Here is a 21894-nt window from a genome sequence, read left to right on the forward strand (position 1 = left end):
GAGTGCATCATATTTAAATTAACTTCTTTAAAATTGTTGATTTAATTGATTTTTAATATTCATTTAGCAATAACTAATAGAAATTCGATTTTTGTCTAGATAATGCAGATAATTTAAATGCAGCTTCTGTACCGAAATAAAATGACTTTGCATTTTTATTTGTCATTTTAATGAAATGTATCTGTTCGAAAAAAAAACAACAACAACAATTTATCTAAATTAAACTATCTTCATATTATTTTAGGTGACAATTTGTTTTTATAAAAGAGCACAATTTTTAACGCGCCACTAGTAGAAACGAAGTAGCTTTTGAAGCTTAATAGACCCGTTTACGGTTAATTCTTTAAAAATGAAAATTTGTATTATTTTATTAATTGTGGCTGTTTTGGGCTATTCCGAGGTTTGTGCTTAAATAGGAATATGCAATAACTAAGAAACTAATGTTTAAAACAAAAAAATTGAAAGAAATTAAAACGTGATACTTCAAAACAAAGAAAGAAAGAAAAAAATGGACAAATCGCAATTATCAAAATTGAAAATAGTTAAGAAATTTGAAATTTAAAACATTGAAATCTACACTAAAAAAATTAAATCTGGCATCAAGGATTATATACACATATAGAAAAATCTCTGCTAATATTGGGAGTACACTCAAAATAAAAAGTGAACCCTACACAGAAAAAAATTTCACGAAAAATTTTCCAGTTAAAATTTTAATTGAATTTTAAAAAATATTCAATTAAAAATTTAATTGAATCAACAAATTTTTTAATTGCAATTAATTGTTTAATTTTTTAATTGACCTTCAATTAATTTTTTAATTGATACTATCATTTCTGTGATTGAAGACATTTCAATTAAACATTAATTGGATCAATTAATTTAGTGATTGAATCAGAAAATTTTTTTTTGTGGGTATATGGCATTAAAGTCAATTTAATTCTATTTTAGTTCATGGAGTTATTATGTCTTTTGTGTACGTAAGTTAAACGAACCCAATGAGGTGGAACAATTATACACAAATGAAGCATAAAGATTTACTAAATTCGTGTATCCTACAAAAAAGTTCAGAATTCATTAAATTTTGCAAACTAATAACGTACCCATCATGAACTTCATATAGCATTGAAGAATTTTTTGGAATTTTCAATTCCAATTTTTTTCTTTAAACTTCGAAATTTTCTTTAACAAGTGAAAAAACATAATTACGTCTAAAAAATGTTCTTGAGTTCGCGTGACTAAAATTAACCTACAATTTCAAAATTGGATCACTCTCGATATAATGTGGCAATCTTGTGCTCGACTCAAACACATCAATATGCTCTAGACGCAAAATTCCTACCGATTTAGATCTGGAGATTTTGCTGGTCATTATTATGTGGTAGAAATAAAGCGAGGAAACTATTGAGCCTCGCCATGACGCGAGCTGAGTACTATAGAGTCCTGTTGGTTGAATCAGAAAACAATTCAATCAGAAAAACAAGTATATACGGAATTAAGTTCGGCCAGGCCGAATGAAAACAAGTATATACGGCCGTAAGTTCGGCCAGGCCGAAGCTTATGTACCCTCCACCATGGATTGCGTAGAAACGTCTACTGAAGACTGTCATCCACAATCGAATTACTTGGGTTGCGGTAACACTTGCCGATGGTAAGGTATCTTAAAACTTCCTAACACCGTAATATATACCACATAGTCCATACGTGGTATATATTAAACTAAAAAAAGGCCGATTAAATACGTATATAATTAAAGTTTCTATAGAAATAAAATTTTGACAAAATAAAATTTTGACAACATTTTCTATAGAAGTAAAATTTGTAAAAAATTTTCTATAGAAATAAAATTTGGAAAAAATTTTCTATAGAAATAAAATTTTGACAAAATTTTCTATAGAAATAAAATTTTGACAAAATTTTCTATAGAAATAAAATTTTGACAAAATTTTCTATAGAAATAAAATTTTGACAAAATTTTCTATAGAAATAAAATTTTGACAACATTTTCTATAGAAATAACATTTTGACAATGTTTTCTATAAAAATAAAATGTTGGTAGATTATTTTTGGCTCGAGTGGCAACCATGATTATGAACCGATATGGACCAATTTTTGTGTGATTGGGGATCGGCTATATATAACTATAGACCGATATGAACCAATTTTGGCATGATTATTATCGGTCTTATACTAACACCACGTTGCAAATTTCAATCGGATCGGATGAATTTTGCTCCTCCAAGAGGCTCTGGAGATCAAATCTGGGGAACGGTTTATATGGGGGCTATATAATTATGGACCAATTCTTGCGTGTTTGTTAGAGACCACATTCTAACACCACGTACCAAATTTCAATCGGATCGAATGAATTTTGCTCCTCTAAGAGGTTCCGGGGATCGGTTTATATGGGGGCTATATATAATTATGGGCCGATGTGGACCAATTTTTGCATGGTCATTAGAGAACATATACCAACACCATGTTCAGCCGGATCGGATGAAATTTGCTTCTCTTAGAGCAATCGCAAGCCATAATTGGGGGTCCGTTTATATGGGGGCTATACGTAAAAGTGGACCGATATAGCCCATTTGAAATGCCATCCGACCTACATCAATAACAACTACTTGTGCCAAGTTTCAAGTCGTTAGCTTGTTTCGTTCGGAAGTTAGCGTGATTTCAACAGACGGACGGGCATGCTCAGATCGACTCAGGATTTCACCACGACCCAGAATATATATACTTTATGGGGTCTTAGAGCAATATTTCGATGTGTTACAAACGGAATGACAAAGTTAATATATCCCCATCCTATGGTGGAGGGTATACAAATATAATTGTTTCCGTAGAAAACTCTTCGTCAGGTTATTTGATGACAGATACTCTGCCAAGCAAACATATATACCAACATGGAATTCGGGAGCTATATCAAAACGTGAACCGATGCACACCATATTCGCTACACGGACCAAAATTACCTCCATATTTTGAATTTCAGGCAAATCGAATACAAATTGCGGTCTCTAGCCAAATCAGGAGATCGGTCTATATGGAGGTATATCAAAATCGATCGATACTCCCCATATTCGGCTTACTTATGTGTGGACCCAAAATACCTCTTGATTTTGAGTTGCAGGCAAATTGCATAAAAATTGGGATAAGAGGTCAAATCTGGAGATCGGTCTACATGTTGCATGGTTGTTAGAGACCATATACTTACATCACGTACCAAATTTCAATCGAATCGGATGAATTTTGCTCTTCCAAGGGGCTCCGGAGATCAAATCTGGGGATCGGTTTATATGGGGGCTATATATAATTATGGACCGATTTCGACCAATTCGTTCATTGGTGTTTGAGGCCATATATTAACACCACGTACCAAATATCAACTGAATCAGAAGAATTTTGGTCTTTCAAGAAGTTCCGGAGGTCAAATCTGGTGATTGGTTTATATGGGGGCTATATATAATTATGCACCAATGAGGACCAATTTTTGCATGGTCATTGGAGACCATATACTAACACCATGTACCAGATTTCAGCCGGATCGGATGAAATTTGCTTCTCTTAGAGGCTCCGAAAGCCAAATCGGGGGATCGGTTTATATGGGGGCTATATATAATTATTGACCGATGTGGACCAATTTTTGCATGGTTATTAGAGACGATATACTAACACCATGTACCAAATTTCAGCCGGATCGGACGAAATTAGTTTCTCTTAGAGGATTCGCAAGCCAAATCTGGGGATCCGTTTATATGGGGGCTATACGTAAAAGTGGACCGATATGGTCCATTTGCAATACCATCCGACCTACATCAATAACAACTACTTGTGTCAAGTTTCAAGACGATAGCTTGTTTCGTTCGGAAGTTAGCATGATTTTAACAGACGGGCGGACGGACAAGCTCACATCGACTCAGAATTTTACCACGACCCAGAATATATATACTTTATGGAGTCTTAGAGCTATATTTCGATGTGTTACAAACGGAATGACAAAGTTAATACACCCCCATCCTATGGTGAAGGGTATAAAATTTGCGGTGTCTAGAAACCTAAGAAGTCAAATCGAGAGATCGGGTTATAGGGTGGACCGACACCCACCATATTCGACACACTTATTTATGAACCCAAAACACCTCTAGATTTTGAATTTCAGGCATATCGGATAAAGGTTCGGATGGTTAGACGCTCAAGAAGTCAAATCGGGAGGTAGGGCTATACGGAGGCTAAACTAAACGTTAGACCGATACACACCATTTTATGGACCCAAAACACCTCAGGATTTCCAATTTCAGACAAATCGAATAAAAACTACGGTTTCTAGAAGCCCAAGAAATCAAATCAGGAGACCGGGCTATATAGGGGCTATACCAAAACATGGACCGATACCAACCATTTTCGATACACCTATTTGCGGTCCTAAAATACTTTTAGATTTTCAATTTCAGACAAATCGAATAAAAATTGCGGTGTCTACAAGAAGTCAAATCATGGACCGATACACACCATTTTCAACACACCTATTGGCGGTCCTAAAATACTTCTAGATTTCTAATTTCAGACAAATCGAATAAAAACTACGGTTTCTAGAAGCCCAAGAAGTCAAATCAGGAGACCGGGCTATATGGGGGATATACCAAAACATGGACCGATACCAACCATTTTCGATACACCTATATACGGTCCTAAAATACTTCTAGATTTCCAATTTCAGGTAAATCGGATAAAAACTACGGTTTCTAGAAGCCCAGGAAATAAAATCGGGAGATCGGTCTTTATGGGGCCATACCAAAACATTTCTGATCCTAAAATAGCTCTAGATTTCCAATTTCAGGCAAATCGGATAAAAACTACGGTTTCTAGAAGCCCTAGAAATAAAATCGGGAGATCGGTCTATATGGGGGCCATACCAAAACATGGACCGATACCAACCATTTTCGATACACCTATTTGTTATCCTAAAATACCTCCAGATTTCTAATTTCAGAAAAATCGGATGAAAACTACGGTTACTAGAAGCCCAGGAAATAAAATCGGGAGATCGGGGGCTATACGAAAACATGCACCTATACACACCATTTTCAATACAACTATTTGTGATCCTAAAATACCTCCAGATTTCAAATTTCAGGCAAATTGAATAAAAACTGCGGTTTCTAGAAGCCCAATAACCCAAATCGGATCGGTTTATATTGTAGCTATATCAAAACCTGGACCGATATAGCCCACTATAACTTGTCCTGCGTGCAGGCAAAAGTCGAATATATGCCAAATTTCAGGATGACAGCGCCATTATTGAAAACTGTAGCGTGATTACAACAGACAGACAGACAGACGGCCAGACGGATAGACGAACATGCTTATCATCGTCTTAGAATTTCTTCCTGATCAAGAATATTTTATATACTTTATATAGTCGGAAATCGATATATTTAAAAAAAATATATATTTTTTTTCTCCAATCACGAAATTAATTGATCCAATTAATTTTTAAATGGAATGTCTTCAATCACAGAAACGATAGTATCAATTAAAAATTTTATTGAAAGTCAATCAAAAAATTAATTGATCCAATTAAAAAATTAATTTCTTAATTATTAATTAATCTATTAATTTTTGTGATTGATTTTTGTTTCAATTAAAAGATTTGTTGAATCTATTAAATTTTTAATTTAACTAAGGCTTTAATTGGAAAATAATTCGTGAACTTTTTTTCTGTGTAGGATTTAGATTTTATTCCCATGTATCACAAAGTTAACGAAATTTTTTTTCAAATTTAGCATAAGGTAATACCTAGCAATACTTCTTGGACTTGAAAATATCAGTCATATCGGTACAGATTTGGATAAATCTCCCTATATCCATTTAACAAATTAACAATTGTATTTAAATTTTTAAAATTTTCTTATAAAATATTGAATAATAACTTTTTTGTATTTCTTTCATTTTGGTTTCTACTTAAGGCCTCCATATGTCAAATAACGGATCTTCCCAAAGTCACTCAAACTTGTTTAACAAGAGAAGGTGCAAGTGAAAGTAAGTAAACTTAGAAAATCGCAATAATTTACAAACTAAATTTCTATACAATTAACAAAAAAGGATATTTTTCTCAATATCACGAAATATTTCCATTAATAATGAACATTTTCATTAATATTATGAAGATTTGAAAAATGTTCATTACATTTATGAATTTTTTCCTGTTTAATATATGGTATATTTTTTTTCTCTTTACAGTTGATATTATTGATTTATTAGCTAGGAAAAAGGCTCGAAATGATAAAGGAAAATGCTTCAGAGCCTGCATGTTGACTGAATGTGAATTTGTAAGTAAATTTTATTTTTTTTACACCCAAAGAAAAAATATTTTCATCCGTAATGAAATTTTCGACATTGGAAATTTCTTTTTATTATTATAAAATATTTTCCTTAAGAGTAAAATTTATGAAATGAGTTGCAACTATAGTTTATAACCCTTTTCTTAGCTTCAAAAAATTATAGCCTCAAAACAAAGTTTGTTTCTCCTACATTTTGTTTGTCAGAAAAGAGAATTCTTTGTGAAAAAATTAGAGGGAACTGTCCATTATTTTTTCATTAAAATCGTTAACAACAATTGTACTACTGTAAATTCCGACTCGACTTCAAGTATAAATTATCCTACATTTCAAGTAAAAAAGTCTTAAATTAAAGTATTGAAAAACATCTACTACTTCTTAACGCTTTTTATACCCTGCGCCACACTGTGGAACAGGGTATTATAAGCTAGTGCATATGTTTGCAACACCCAGAAGGAGACGAGATAGACACATGGTGTCTTTGGCAAAAATGCTCAGGATGGGCTCCTGAGTCGATATAGCCACACAGAAAAAAATATCACCAAAATATTTCCAATTAAAAAGTTAATTGAAGTTGAAAATTTTTTCAATTAATAAATTAATTGATACAATTAACTTTTTAATCATGATAGAAGCATTAAGTTAATTAAGTCAATGATTGAAATTTCTAAAATGTTTAATTAAAAAATTAATTGATACAATTAACTTTTTAATCAAATTCGGAAGACTAATTCAGTTAAAAAAAGTGCTGATTTTTTTTTTACTTTTTTAATTAAAAATGTATTTTAAACAATCATTTGTTAATCCAAATAAAAACTCTAAGACAATCTAACTAAGTAATTAAAAATAGTTACCTTTTTAAAAATAGTTACCTTAATAAATTAATTGCGTTTTGCAATCAACATCAATTAAATTTTTAATTGAATCAATTAAAAAATTAATTGAATTTTCCTGAAAAAATCAACTAATTTTTTAATCAAGAATTTTTTCTATGCCCAATTAAAACTGTGATTGATACTATCATTTTCGTGATTGAAGACATTTCAATTAAAAAATTAATTGGATCAATTAATTTGGTGATTGAATCAGAGAAAAAATTTTTTGTGTGCATGTCCGTCTGTCCGTGAACACATTTTTGTGATCAAAGTCTAGGTCGCAATTTTAGTCCAATCGACTTCAAATTTGGCACAAGTATGAGTTTCAGCACAGAATAGAAACCTATTGATTTTGGAAGAAATCGGTTCAGATTTAGATATAGCTCCCATATATATATATTTCGCCCGATATGGACTTATATGGCCCCAGAAGCCAGAGTTTTACCCTAATTTGCTTAAAATTTTGCACAAGAAGAACAATTAGTACTATAGTCAAGTGTGCCAAATTTTATAGAAATCGGTTCAGATTTAGATATAGCTCCCATATGCATCGTTCGCCCGATATGGACTAATATGGTCCCAGAAGTCAGAGTTTTTTTTTTTTTTTTTTTTTTTATTTTTTTTTTTTATTATTTGTTATTCTATTAAAAACTTTACAATTATGTTAAGGCCTCAGCGCCTTAAGGCATTTTTGAGGCAAGTTGGCAAATATGTGACAAAGATAAATGTTTTTAATATACTATAATTTTAAAAATATAAGTACGAAATTAAAAAATCAAAAAGAAAGAGAAAAAAAATAATAAAAAGAAATTACAAAAATTTATCCATACCATAAACCATAAATTTTGAATGTAATTTAAGCTAGAAGTATCTCAACATTTTCAAGCAAATATTTCTTAAGTTTGGTCTTAAACAGCGATATATTAGATGCATGCTTCACATCATGGGGTAATGCATTAAATAGGGAAGTACCAATGAACTCAATTCTCTGTTTGGTAATTTCCAATCTACACCTCACTACCCTTAAAGATGTTCTGTTTCTAGTGTTAAAAGCAGATTGATTCCTGGAAAATTTCAACGTAGAATAGCCGATATTTTTCTCAGTCTTATAAATATATAGCAACATCTGATATCTATACAAACCATGTACAGGCAAAATATTTTTAGAAATTTCCGCGTATAGTGGTATCGTTGAAAACCTCATGGGCAAGTTAAAGACGGCCTTGAGGGCTTTATTCTGAATGCGTTGTAAGGAACGTAGAGCTGAGGTACTCTTCCATCCAAAAATGACAGCCAAATAACCAAGATGACTCTGCACCAATGACTGATATAGCATCATCTTAGTTTTGGAGTCCAAAAGGTACCTCATCTTAAAAAGAATTCCTAACGCTGGAGCTACTTTGTTCTTCAGACTAGATATATGAGAGTCCCAAGATAAATTATGCTGAAGTAATATACCTAAATATTTCACTTCCTTGACTTCGTTAACTACAACACCATTGATGGATATTGAAAACTCACTAACAGCTTGGTTCGAAGTCGGTCTAAAACGCACCAATTTCGTCTTCGACGAACTTAATACTAACTTATTTAACCTCGTATATTCAAGGACCAAGGCCATATCCCTTTCCATAGCGTTTTTTAATGTCACGTCGTTTCTATAAGGGTAAAGCAGACATATATCATCTGCAAACATATACATCCGGCCATCTAACCCCAGATTGGATAAATCATTTATATAGATAAGGAAAAGTAGTGGACCTAAGCAACTTCCCTGCGGAATTCCATGCCTTACGACTGATACATTACTTTCCTCTCCAGATACTACCACATACTGCCTCCGATTTGTCAAAAAACTTCTAAACAATTGTAATTCATTACCTCGAATACCATAATATGACAACTTCCGAAGAAGTACGTGATGATCTACAATATCGAAGGCTTTTGTCAAATCTAAAAATAGGGCACCTACACCTCTATAACCATGATCTATATTACAGTATATATAATTCAACACATTTAGCACTGCTTCATCTGTCCCGCAACCTCTCCTAAAACCAAACTGATATTTATAAATGATATCGTTTTCCTCAAGATATTTCATTATCCTGGCTTGAATCAATTTCTCGACAACAAGATCCACTACTGGCAACACAGATATAGGTCGAAATTGATGAAGTTGCGTAGAATTTGGCACTTTTGGAATCGGTGTAACTTTGCTTATTTTTAAACAATCCGGGTAGCTGCTGCTATCTACAATATTGTTAAAGATTGACACTAAGGATGGGGCCAACAACCACCGGCATTCAACCAAAATGTCTGCCGAAATTCCATCAAATCCTGCAGAAGTGTTCCGCTTCAAATTCCTCACAACTTCATCAATTTCCTGAACCTCGACACGATCTAGCACAAATCTGCTCACAGTGCGGCACATCGTCCTGAGATTATTACAATCATCACCAGGAATAGTTTCTATTGCCCCTCTCAGATCCTCTACAGAATTTAAGAAGAAATCGTTTAAAAGATTAGCTTTCGCCCTGTTGTTATTCACTGACTGGCCATCATGGACAAAGTCAGGTATAGTACTCTTGTTCCTCCTACCTAGAACTTTATTAACGAATCGCCATGTTTTCGTTACATCCCCACCAACTCTTGACAAATTATCATAAAAGTAATTCTCTCTACAAATTCGCATCGCTTTTTTTATAATCCTGCTCACTAGCTTCAGTTGCTTTGCATTCTCATCCGTTCTATATTTTCTTCTCCTAGCCAGCAAACTCTCTTTAAATAATATTAAATTTTGAAGATTCAAATTTTCCCAGGGCATCAATTCAAATTTCAATAACTTTTTATGCTTGATTTCATATGTCGCACTGTTCACAGAAGTAGTCAATATGTCAAGGAAACTCTGCGTGTAGTTAGTCCCATCGCACAAGTTCAAATTTTCCATATTACTCTCTAAACACCGTTTGACCTTGGATATATCACACACAAATTTGGATTTCTCAACAAATCGCCGTGGCTCATGAACTGTTTTAATCCTACAAAACAACATATTGTGATCCGAAAAACTACACTCGATAGATCCTACAGTGATCAAATCATATGCATTGCTAAAAATGTGATCTATAGAGGTAGATGAACTTGGACGAGTTATTAGGTTATGGCAACTGTGGCAATCATAATTCAAAAGTGTTCTTCGAAGCTCACTAAAGTCCTCAGTTTTATACTGATCAATATTAGAATCACCAACAATAAAAATCATGCAATTGCCACTATTGTGCAACAATTCCTCAAGACTGGAAATAAAACTTGATTCTAGACATTTCTGGGAACGGTAGTATGAAATAATTTTCAAAGGCCTTGATCCTATCCAAATATTCCTAAAAGAGACTCCCACTACATCCAAAAAGTTAGAACTCATACAAAATTCAACTGAAAATTTAAATTTATCATTGATGTATAAAGAGGTTCCCCCAAAACCGTCATGACGACAACAGTGAACCGCCGTATAACCGGGTATGTTGTAAATTTCCAAAAGTTCCTCACGAAACCAAGTTTCCTGTACAGAAATGATGTCGGGAATAGTCGAAAACGAAGCAATCATTGATTTGAACACATTAAATTTAACAATAGCTGAGATACTTCTAACATTAATCGATAAGATACTTAAAGATTTGTAATTAACTCGACTTGCATTTTGATTGTACTCTGAGATATTATGAAAATATTGATTTGTATTCATTAAATTAATATTATTAATACATTAAAAGAATATATAACTACATAAAAAGTCATTCAACCAATTCGGTTGAAATTTTGCACTAGGAGTACAATTAGTAGTGTAGTCAAGTGTGCCAAATTTTATAGAAATCGGTTCAGATTTAGATATAGCTCCGATATATATCGTTCGTCCGATTTACACTCATATGACCATAGTGGCCAATCTTTTACTCCGATTTGATTGAAATTTTGCACAGAGAGTAGAATCAGCATTATATCTATGCGTGCCAAATTTGATTGAAATCGGTTCAGATTTAGATATAGCTCCCATATATATATTTCGCCCGATTTACACTCATATGACCACAGAGGCCAATTTTTTGCTCCGATTTAGTTGAAATTTTGCACAGGGAGTAGAATTAGCGTTGTAGCTATGCGTACCAAATTTGGTTGAAATCGGTTCAGATTTAGATATATCTACCATATATAGCTTTTGCCCGATTTACACTCATATGACCACACAGGCCAATTTTTAACTACGATTTAGTTGAATTTTTGCACAGGGAGTAGAATTTGCATTGTAGCTATGCGTGCCAAATTTGGTTGAAATCGGTTCAGGTTTAGATATAGCTCCCATGTATATGTTTTTCTGATTTCGACAAAAATGGTCAAAATATCAACATTTTCCTTGTAAAATCGCCATTGCTTAGTCGAAAAGTTGTAAAAATGACTCTAATTTTCCTAAACTTCTAATACATATATATCGAGCGATAAATCATAAATAAATAAATAATTTGCAAAGTTTCCTTAAAATTGCTTCAGATTTAAATATTTCCCATATTTTTTTAGTAACGTTGTGTTCCACCCTAGTGCATTAGCCGACTTAAATTTTGAGTCTATAGATTTTGTATAAAATTCTGTCCAGATCGATTGATATTTAAATGTATGTATTTGGGACAAACCTTTATATATAGCAACCAACACATTTGACGGATGTGATATGGTATCGAAAATTTAGATCTACAAAGTGGTGCAGGGTATAATATAGTCGGCCCCGCCCGACTTTGGACTTTCCTTACTTGTTTTCTTTGTAGTCAAAATACAAAAAAGCAAGTAATGTACATACGATTTCGTTAATGAATATTTTTTCGAAATTATTAAAGCCAAGATGACCTTAGTTCAACAAAAGTTTCTTTGATGCCAAAATACCAAATTTTAAATCAGCTAACTATAAGGATAAAACGACTTCATTGAAAAGTTTTTCGACTTTTGTTCGACCTTTGAAATTTTTTTGTATTAACCTTACTCATCAAAATGCCCCAGGCGTATTAGTCTAACGGATTTAGATCCAGAGATATTGGTGGCCAGTATGCAGTAGAAATGAAACGAAGAAGCTTTTTTTTAAGCCATTCTTGATTGACAAGTGCTGAGTGCAATTTTCCGTTACTTTGGCTCGGAATCAATACCAAAATTGCTAAAGTAAAGACAAAATCTTTGGAAAAGGCATGCTTTTTTTTCAGTGTAAGTACTGTTGGAATATCCATGTCCTGTCTTTGGGACTATTTTCCGATAATATTCGCCATTGATTTTCCTCTCCAAAGAAGAAGTACTTAATTTTGACAAAGTTTTCTATTGAAATAAAATTTTGACATAATTTTCTATAGAAATAAAATTTTGGCAAAATTTTCCACAGGAATAAAATTTTGAAAAAATCTTCAACGAAATAAAATTTTGAGAATATGTTCTATGGAAAATTTTTTTACAGATATAAAATTTTGAAACAAAAAAAACTTTAGAAATAAGATTTTGACAAATTTTCTTTAGAAATAACTGAATAGTCTAAGTGAGCCTGAAATTTAATCGGGCTGTATATGTTCTATGGAAATAAAATTTTGACAAAATATTATATAAAAATAAAAATTTAACAAAAGTTTTTTACAGAAATAAAATTTTGAAAAAAAAAAATTCTTTAGAAATAAGATTTTGACAAATTTTCTTTAGAAATAACTGAAAAGTCTAAGTGCGCCTGAAATTTAATCGGGCTGCCACTTTAACCTAATCTAACTTTAGTCAACACAATGGTTTTTAAGCTGAGATCAGAGCAGCAAATATGTTGAAGTACAAACCAACAATAACAAAACAAAACGAATGAAGTAAGAGGAAGCACGGCCAAAATAAACCCAGCCAACTGCACTCAAATCGATGATTTGAAATTGGCAAAGGAAAGGAGAAATGTTTGTACAAAGATTTATTTCGGCAAAAGCCGACTATCATAAACATTTTTTCGGAAGGTTCAAGTGTGGTTCACTTAGGGTTTGGTGAACTACCAGAATTTGTTCTGATAATTGGTTGATAGTTTTGCTGCAAGTAGAGGATGCTAATGAGGAATGTGGTAATTCCGAAACGTGCGTCCATCCAACCATCTTGCAGTCTAAAGGGCTTTGCCCAAATAAATTTGACAAACATTCTTTTCCTCTGTTGGCTAAGCTACTCTTATAGTCAACGCAATGGTTTCTAAGCTGAGATCAAAATAACAAATATGAAATGAAATTTAGATAACATTTTTGTATAGAAATAAAAGTTTTACAAAATTTTCTATAGTAATAACATTTTGACAAAATTTTCTATAGAAATAAAATTTTGACAAAATTATCCATAGAAATAAAATTTTCTATAGAAATAAAAGTTTTGCAAAATTTTCTAAAGAAATTTTTTGACAAAATTTTCTGTAAAAATAACATTTTGGGAAAATTTTCTAACCAAATAATGTTTTGACAAAATTTTCTATAGAAATAAAATTTTTGCAAAATTTTCTATAGAAATAAAATTTTTGCAAAATTTTTGATAGAAATAAAATGCTGAGAAAATTTTATATAGAAATAAAATGTTGAGAAAATTTACTATAGAAAAAAATGCTGAGAAAATTTTATATAGAAATAAAATGTTGAGAAAATTTACTATAGAAAAAAAATATCGACAAAATTTTCTATAGAAATAAAATGTTGACAAATTTATCCATATAAATAGAATTTTCGATAGGACTAAACTGTTTAAAAAATTTCCTAGAGAAATAAATTCTGAGAAAATTTTATATAGAAATAATATATTTAGAAAATTTCAATAGGAATGAAATTTTGGATAAATTTTCCATAAAAATAAAATTTTGTCAAAATTTTCTATAGAAATAAAATTTTTGATAAAATTTTATATAGAAATCAAATTTTTGATAAAATCTTCTATAGAAATAAAATTTTGTCAAAATTTTCTATAGAAATAAGATTTTGACAAAATTTTCTATAGAAATAAAATTGTTGATAACATTTTCCATTGAAATAAAATTTTGACAAAATTTTATATAGAAATAAAATTTTGACAAAATTTTCTATAGACATGAAATTTTGACAAAATTGTGTATAGAAATAAAATTTTGTCAAAATTGTGTATAGAAATAAAATTTTGACAAAATTGTGTATAGAAATAAAACTTTAGAAAAATTTTCTATATAAATAAATTTTTTGATAAAATTTTCTATAGAAATAAAATTTGGACAAAATTTTCTATAGAAATAAGATTTTTGCAAAATTTTTGATAGAAATAAAATGCTGAGAAAATTTTATATAGAAATAAAATAATAAAATGTTGAGAAAATTTACTATAGAAATAAAATTTTGGAAATTTTTTTCTATAGAAATAAGTTTTTGACAAAATTTTTTATGGAAAAAAACTATCGACAAAATTTTCTATAGAAATAAAATTTTGACAAATTTATCCATATAAATAGAATTTTCGATAGGACTAAACTGTTTAAAAAATTTCCTATAGAAATAAATTCTGAGAAAATTTTATATAGAAATACTATGTTTAGAAAATTTTCAATAGAAATGAAATTTTGGATAAATTTTCTATAAAAATTAAATTTTGTCAAAATTTTCTATAGAAATAAAATTTTGTCAAAATTTTCTATAGTAATAAAATTTTGACAAAATTTTCTATAGAAATACAATTTTTGATAAAATTTTATATAGAAATACAATTTTTGATAAAATTTTCTTTGGAATTGAAATGTTGACAAAATTTTCTATAGAAATAAGATTTAGACAAAATTTTCTATAGAAATAAAATTTTAAGAAAATTTTCTATAGAAATAAAATTTTCACAAAATTTTCTATAGAAATAAAATTTTGACAAAATTTTCTATAGAAATAAAATTTTTGATAAAATGTCATATAGAAATAAAATTTTTGATAAAATTTTCCATAGAAATAAAATTTTGACAAAATTTTATATAGAAATAAAATTTTTCTGGATGATTATCGTTGACCTTTTTATTTATCTTTAAGAATTATTTTTCATAGTTTCGGCTATAGGTCGATCAAAAAACATAGATATGATGTTTTTCTTTTATTTTTATTTCCAATATTTCGGTTGACTTCGTCAAAACCGTTTTCAAGGCTGAAGTGAAACAAAAAACAGAAAATTTAATTAATCGACCTATAGCCGAAACTATGAAAAATAATTCTTAGAAATAAAATTTTGACAAAATTTTCGATAGACATGAAATTTTGAACAAATTGTGTATGGAAATAAAATTTTGTCAAAATTGTGTATAGAAAATTTTGACAAAATTGTGTATAGAAATACAACTTTGGAAAAATTTTCTAAAGAAATAAATTTTTTGATAAAATTTTCTAAAGAAATAAAATTTGGACAAAATTTTCTATAGAAATGAGATTTTGAGAAATTTTTTTATAGATATAAAATTTTTGACAACATTTTCGATAGAAATAAAATTTTGGAAAATTGTCTATAGAAATAAAATTTTGACAAAATTTTCTATAGGAAAAACAACAATAACGGAAAAAAATATCGACAAAATTTTCTATAGAAATAAAATTTTGACAAATTTATCCATATAAATAGAATTTTCGATAGGACTAAACTGTTTAAAAAATTATCTATAGAAATAAATTCTGAGAAAATTTTATATAGAAATACTACTGTTTACAAAATTTTCAATAGAAATGAAATTTTGGATAAATTTTCTATAAAAATTAAATTTTGTCAAAATTTTCTATAGAAATAAAATTTTGTCAAAATTTTCTATAGTAATAAAATTTTGACAAAATTTTCTATAGAAATAAAATTTTTGATAAAATTTTATATAGAAATAAAATTTTTGATAAAATTTTCTATGGAATTAAAATTTTGACAAAATTTTCTATAGAAATAAGATTTAGACAAAATTTTCGATAGGAATAAACTGCTGACAAAACTTTCTATAGAAATAAATTCTGAGAAAATTTTATATAGAAATACTATGTTTAGAAAATTTTCAATAGAAATGAAATTTTGGATAAATTTTCTATAAAAATTAAATTTTGTCAAAATTTTCTATAGAAATAAAATTTTGTCAAAATGTTCTATGGTAATAAAATTTTGACAAAATTTTATATAGAAATAATTTTTTTGATAAAATTTTATATAGAAATAAAATTTTTGATAAAATTTTCTATGGAATTAAAATTTGGACAAAATTTTCTATAGAAATAAGATTTAGACAAAATTTTCTATAGAAATAAAATTGTTGACAACATTTTCCGTAGAAATAATATTTTGACAAAATTTTCTATAGAAATAAAATTTTGTTGTTTTTGATTCCAGCTTAAAACCATGCATTGACTAAACTACAAGTGTAGCTTAACCAACAGAGGAAAAGAGTGTTTGTCAAATTTATTTGGGCAAAGCCCTATAGACTGCAAGATGGTTGGATGGACGCACGTTTCGGAATTACCACATTCCTCATCAGCATCCTCTAGTTGCAGCAAAACTATCAACCAATTATCAGAATGAATTCAGGCAGTTCATGAAACCCAACAATGAACCACCCTTGAACCTTGCGAAAAAAGGTTTTACATCATAGCCGGCTTATGCCGAAATAAATTCGTACAAACACATCTCTTTTCCTTTGCCACCGTCAAATCATCGATTTCAGTGCAGTTGGCTGGGTTTATTTTGAGCGTGCTTCCTCTTTTTTCATTCATTTTGTCAAAATTGTGTATAGAAATAAAATATTGACAAAATTTTCTATAGAAATACAATGTTGACAAAATTTTCTATACACCCAGAGAAGGAATATGATCACCTCAAACATGTTTTAAGAGCAAAATGTTATTTTTGGGTGGTGACCATGTAACATGGTTTTCGCAACCATGTTATTTTCTCGGAAATCATGTATCTGATTTCGGCAAGCAGGTTATATTTGACGAGAAAATAACATTTTAGTGACAAACATGTTACATGGTCACCATACAAAAATAACATTTTGCTCTTGAAACATGTTTGAGGTGATCATATTCCTTCTCTGCGTGTAGACATGAAATTTTGAAAAAATATCCTATAGAAATAAAATTTTATCAAAATTTTCTATAGAAATAAAATTTTGTCAAAATTGTATATAGAAATAAAATTTTGACACAATTTTGTATAGTAATAGAATTTCTATAGAAATAACATTTTGGAAAAATATTCTATAAAAATAAAATTTTGACAAAATTTTCTATAGCAATAAAATTTGACAAAATTTTGTATAGAAATAAAATTTTGACAAAATTTCCTATAGAAATAAAATCTTGACACAATTTTGTAAAGTAATAAAATATTGACAAAATTTTCTATAGAAATACAATTTTGACAAAATTTTCTATAGACATGAAATTTTTACAAAATTTTCTATAGAAATAAAATTGTGTCAAAATTTTCTATAGAAATAAAATTTTGACAAAATTTTCTGTAGAAATAACATTTTGGAAAAATTTTCTATAGAAATAAAATTTTCTATAGAAATAAAATTTTGGCAAAATTTTAAATAGAAATAAAATTTCGATAACATTTCTCTGTTCGTTAAGCTACCCTAACAATACATATCACCGACACTGTATACACCGTTCTCCCGATTTTACTTCTAGATGTGATGGAAGGCGCACTATCATCCAAACCAAGATGTACAATTTTCCAGTTTTTCTTATCGTACTCATTCGAGTAATGGGGATACAAATCTACAGAATTTAGATTTTAAATCATATGATAGACGGTATTTAATACGATTTTCGTGCACGCTTAGACAAAATGTTTAAGATTCCTCTAAAACTCAAATAAATCCTCTAAAACTGAAATAAGTCGGTCTTATAAATCCAGAATCTGATGTAGTGTCTACACTGAAAACAATATTGTCTTGAGGCAAAAGATTTCGTGTTTTTAAAATACGAATGCAAATTTTGCTTAGCATAGAAGACGCATTTCTCTAATATAAAGTTTTTTCCTTGTCCAAAAGTCGATAAACTTTTCAATGAAGTCGTATTGTCCTTATAACTAAGTGATTTGACTTAAAAATGGGTATCATAACATGAAAGAAATTTTTTTGGGGTAAGGTCAATGTGACTTTAATAATTAAGAAAAATTCTTTAAAATTAATGAAATTGTCTTTAAATTTTTTGTCTTGTTGCATCTTGACTACAAAGCAAAAAGACTCGTTCAAAAATAGGACATGTTTTTCAACACTTTATTTTAAAGATGTGTTTTACTTGAAACATAGCATAAAGTATCCTTATTTGTATTCTCCGCTTCTTTGGCTCGGAATCAATACAAAAATTATTAAAGTAAAGATAAAATCTTTGGAACCAGGCATGCTTCTTTTTCAGTGTATATGGAGAAACATTAAATTTAACTAGGGGAATTTTTTCTTATAAACAATAATTTTCTCTATAAAAAAACGCATATAGAAACAAATTTTTACTTGGATCCAAAGTTTTTGACCTTCCCTTAAGGATTTTGATTCCGAGCTACAGATGGGGCTTCTTTAAAATAAAGAAAATTTTTAGCGACCTATCTGGCTTTAAATCTTGGACCAATAAAATTTAAATTAGGTTACAGATCTCATTTATTACATTTTCATTTTCTTTTCGCGGTTTATTAATAAAGGAACTCACGTACAAACAAATGCCAGTTTAAACCAGTAAGGAAAGTCTAAAGTCGGGCGGGGCCGACTATATTATACCCTGCACCACTTTGTAGATCTAAATTTTCGATACCATATCACATCCGTCAAATGTGTTGGGGGCTATATACATATAAAGGTTTGTCCCAAATACATAAATTTAAATATCACTCGATCTGGAAGAATTTGATAGACTTCTACAAAATCTATAGATTCAAAATTTAAGTCGGCTAATGCACTAGGATGGAACACAATGTTAGTAAAAAAATATGGGAAACGTTTAAATCTGAAGCAATTTTAAGGAAACTTCGAAAAAGTTTATTTATGATTTATCGCTCGATATATATGTATTGGAAGTTTAGGAAAATTAGAGTCATTTTTACAACTTTTGGACTAAGCAGTGGCGATTTTACAAGGAAAATGTTGGTATTTTGACCATTTTTGTCGAAATCAGAAAAAACATATATATGGGAGCTATATCTAAATCTGAACCGATTTCAACCAAATTTGGCACGCATAGCTACAATGCTAATTCTACTCCCTGTGCAAAATTTCAACTAAATCGGAGTTAAAAGTTGGCCTCTGTGGTCATATGAGGGTAAATCGGGCGAAAGCTATATATGGGAGATATATCCAAATTCTACTCCCTATGCAAAATTTCAACTAAATCGGAGCAAAAAATTGGCCTCTGTGGGCAAATGAGTGTAAATCGGGCGAAAGCTATATATGGGAGCTATATCTAAATCTGAACCGATTTTGCTGATATTTTGCAAGTTTTTCGAGACTCATAAAATATTCGGATGTACGGAATTTGAGGAAGATCGGTTGATATACACGCCAATTATGACCAGATCGGTGAAAAATATATATGGCAGCTATATCTAAATCTGAACCAAAATCAATAGGGATCGTCTTTGAGCCGAAACAGGACACTATACCAAATTTTAGGACAATCGGACTAAAACTGCGAGCTGTACTTTGCACACAAAAATACATCAACAGACAGACAGACAGACAGACAGATAGACGGACATCGCTAAATCGACTCAGAATTTAATTCTAAGCCGATCCGTATACTAAAAGGTTGGTCTAGGATTACTCCTTCTTGGCGTTACATACAAATGTACAAACTTATTATACCCTGTACCACAGTAGTGGTGAAGGGTATAAAAATCCAAATTATAATGGATACTTCAAAGTAAAAAATGTTTTCTTAATTCCAAAAAAAAAAACTTTAAACCAAAGACGCTAAATCCTCAAAATAAGTCTTAGCCTATATTTGAAGTGTTTTTGTCTTAAATCTAAAGTTTCAATATTTGAGTTAATTTAAGGACAATTTCTTTAAATCAAAAATGTGTGTTATTTACTTTAAGAAAATTTAGCCTTATTTCAAAGACATGCGACTTTAACGAATTTTGTAAATTTGCGTCCTAAATTTAATGAACAACAGTTTTTGAAGCAAAGATTATAAACTTTATTTTAAATAAAATTTCATTACTTTAAAGAAATTTGTCCTTAATATTTTGTAAATTTTGCATCCTAAAATTTAGGTTAGGTTAGATGGCAGCCCGATGTATCAGGCTCACTTAGACTATTCAGTCCATTGTGATACCACAGTGGTGAACTTCTCTCTTATCACTGAGGGCTGCCCGATTCCATGTTAAGCTCAATGACAAGGGACCTCCTTTTTATAGCCGAGTCCGAACGGCCTTTCACATTGCAGTGAAACCACTTAGAGAAGCTTTGAAACCCTCAGAAATGTCATCAGCATTACTGAGGTGGGATAATCCACCGGTGAAAAACTTTTTGGTGTTCGGTCGTAGCAGGAATCGACCTTGTGTATACAAGGCGGGCATGCTAACCATTGCACCACGGTAGCTTCCAAAAATTTAGGTTGCGTAATCTTTAATATCACGTAAATATTTCTTTCAGTGTTGAATTAATTCAAATCTTTATGTTCTTCTATTATGTTTTGCAGATGGATGATAATGGAAAAGTTATACCAGAGTTAGCTAAAATCGGCGCAGGTTTTTTAAGTGGTGGTGTACCAGAAATAGCAATTGCTGTAGAAAAAGCAACCAATGAATGTTTAGATGGCGTAAAATTTCCGGGAAACAAGTAAGTGTTTTACGTTACATACATATATACTATTAGCTAGTATTTTTATCACTATGATCTTTTAATTTCAGATGTGATTATACCGAAAATTTATTCTTATGTATAGTCGACTCATGTAAAGACTGTAAAGTTTCTATTCCAAAGTTGACATAGAAAATTGGTTTAACGAAAGAAGATTCCTGGGAAAACATTTAAAATGTATATATGCTGATTGTTGTTATATATGAAATAAATCTTAAATTAAACAATTTCTTGATTTATTAATTATTAATATTTAAGAATTAAGAGAGAATTGAAGTAGTGGCAAAATATTTCGAAAAACGGGAAACAATTGGCAAATGAATTCCAAGCAGCTTCATTCAATAAGCTGCACTTAATTTCCTCTAAAACCTGTAAAGAGATTCATACTACGATTTGGAACTAGTATTAAGCCAACTTTCCCTCAAAACCAAAACCAGGATAATGTCCTGACGAAAATTGGCTATCGGGTTTGAGCAGGTCTTCAGATAAACCATTGATTTATCTTGCCTTATTGATCTTCAGCCGTATACACAGATAGAAGTGAGCTCAAAACAAGTATATACGGCCGTAAGTTCGGCCAGGCCGAATCTTATGTATCCTCCACCATGGATTGTGTAGAAACTTCTACGAAAGAATGTCCTCCACAATCGAATTACTTGGGTTGTGGTATCTTAAAACTTCCTAACATCGTTTTCTAAATTGTGAGTTAGTCCATACGTGGTATATATTAGACAAAAAAGGTATGTATAGGTAAGTCTACAAATAAGTACGAATCGATATGGACTTTTGCACGGTACATAGAGAGCCAGAATTGAAATATGGG

The 21894-nt window shown here is 30.3% G+C and overlaps 1 protein-coding gene across 1 annotated transcript; it reads left to right on the plus strand.

Moving 5' to 3' along the window:
- The first annotated feature begins 302 nt into the window (after nucleotides 1-302).
- Nucleotides 303-21298, plus strand: LOC142230259 (general odorant-binding protein 28a-like). The gene is made up of 5 exons (XM_075300912.1): nucleotides 303-400; nucleotides 5970-6042; nucleotides 6244-6332; nucleotides 20911-21050; nucleotides 21122-21298. The coding sequence occupies exons 1-5, from the start codon at nucleotides 350-352 to the stop codon at nucleotides 21201-21203; spliced, it is 435 nt and encodes a 144-aa protein (XP_075157027.1). The 5' UTR covers nucleotides 303-349; the 3' UTR covers nucleotides 21204-21298.
- Nucleotides 21299-21894: the final 596 nt, after the last annotated feature.

Source organism: Haematobia irritans, chromosome 3 (genome assembly GCF_050003625.1).
Source record: "Haematobia irritans isolate KBUSLIRL chromosome 3, ASM5000362v1, whole genome shotgun sequence".
NCBI classification, from domain to species: Eukaryota; Metazoa; Arthropoda; class Insecta; order Diptera; family Muscidae; genus Haematobia; species Haematobia irritans.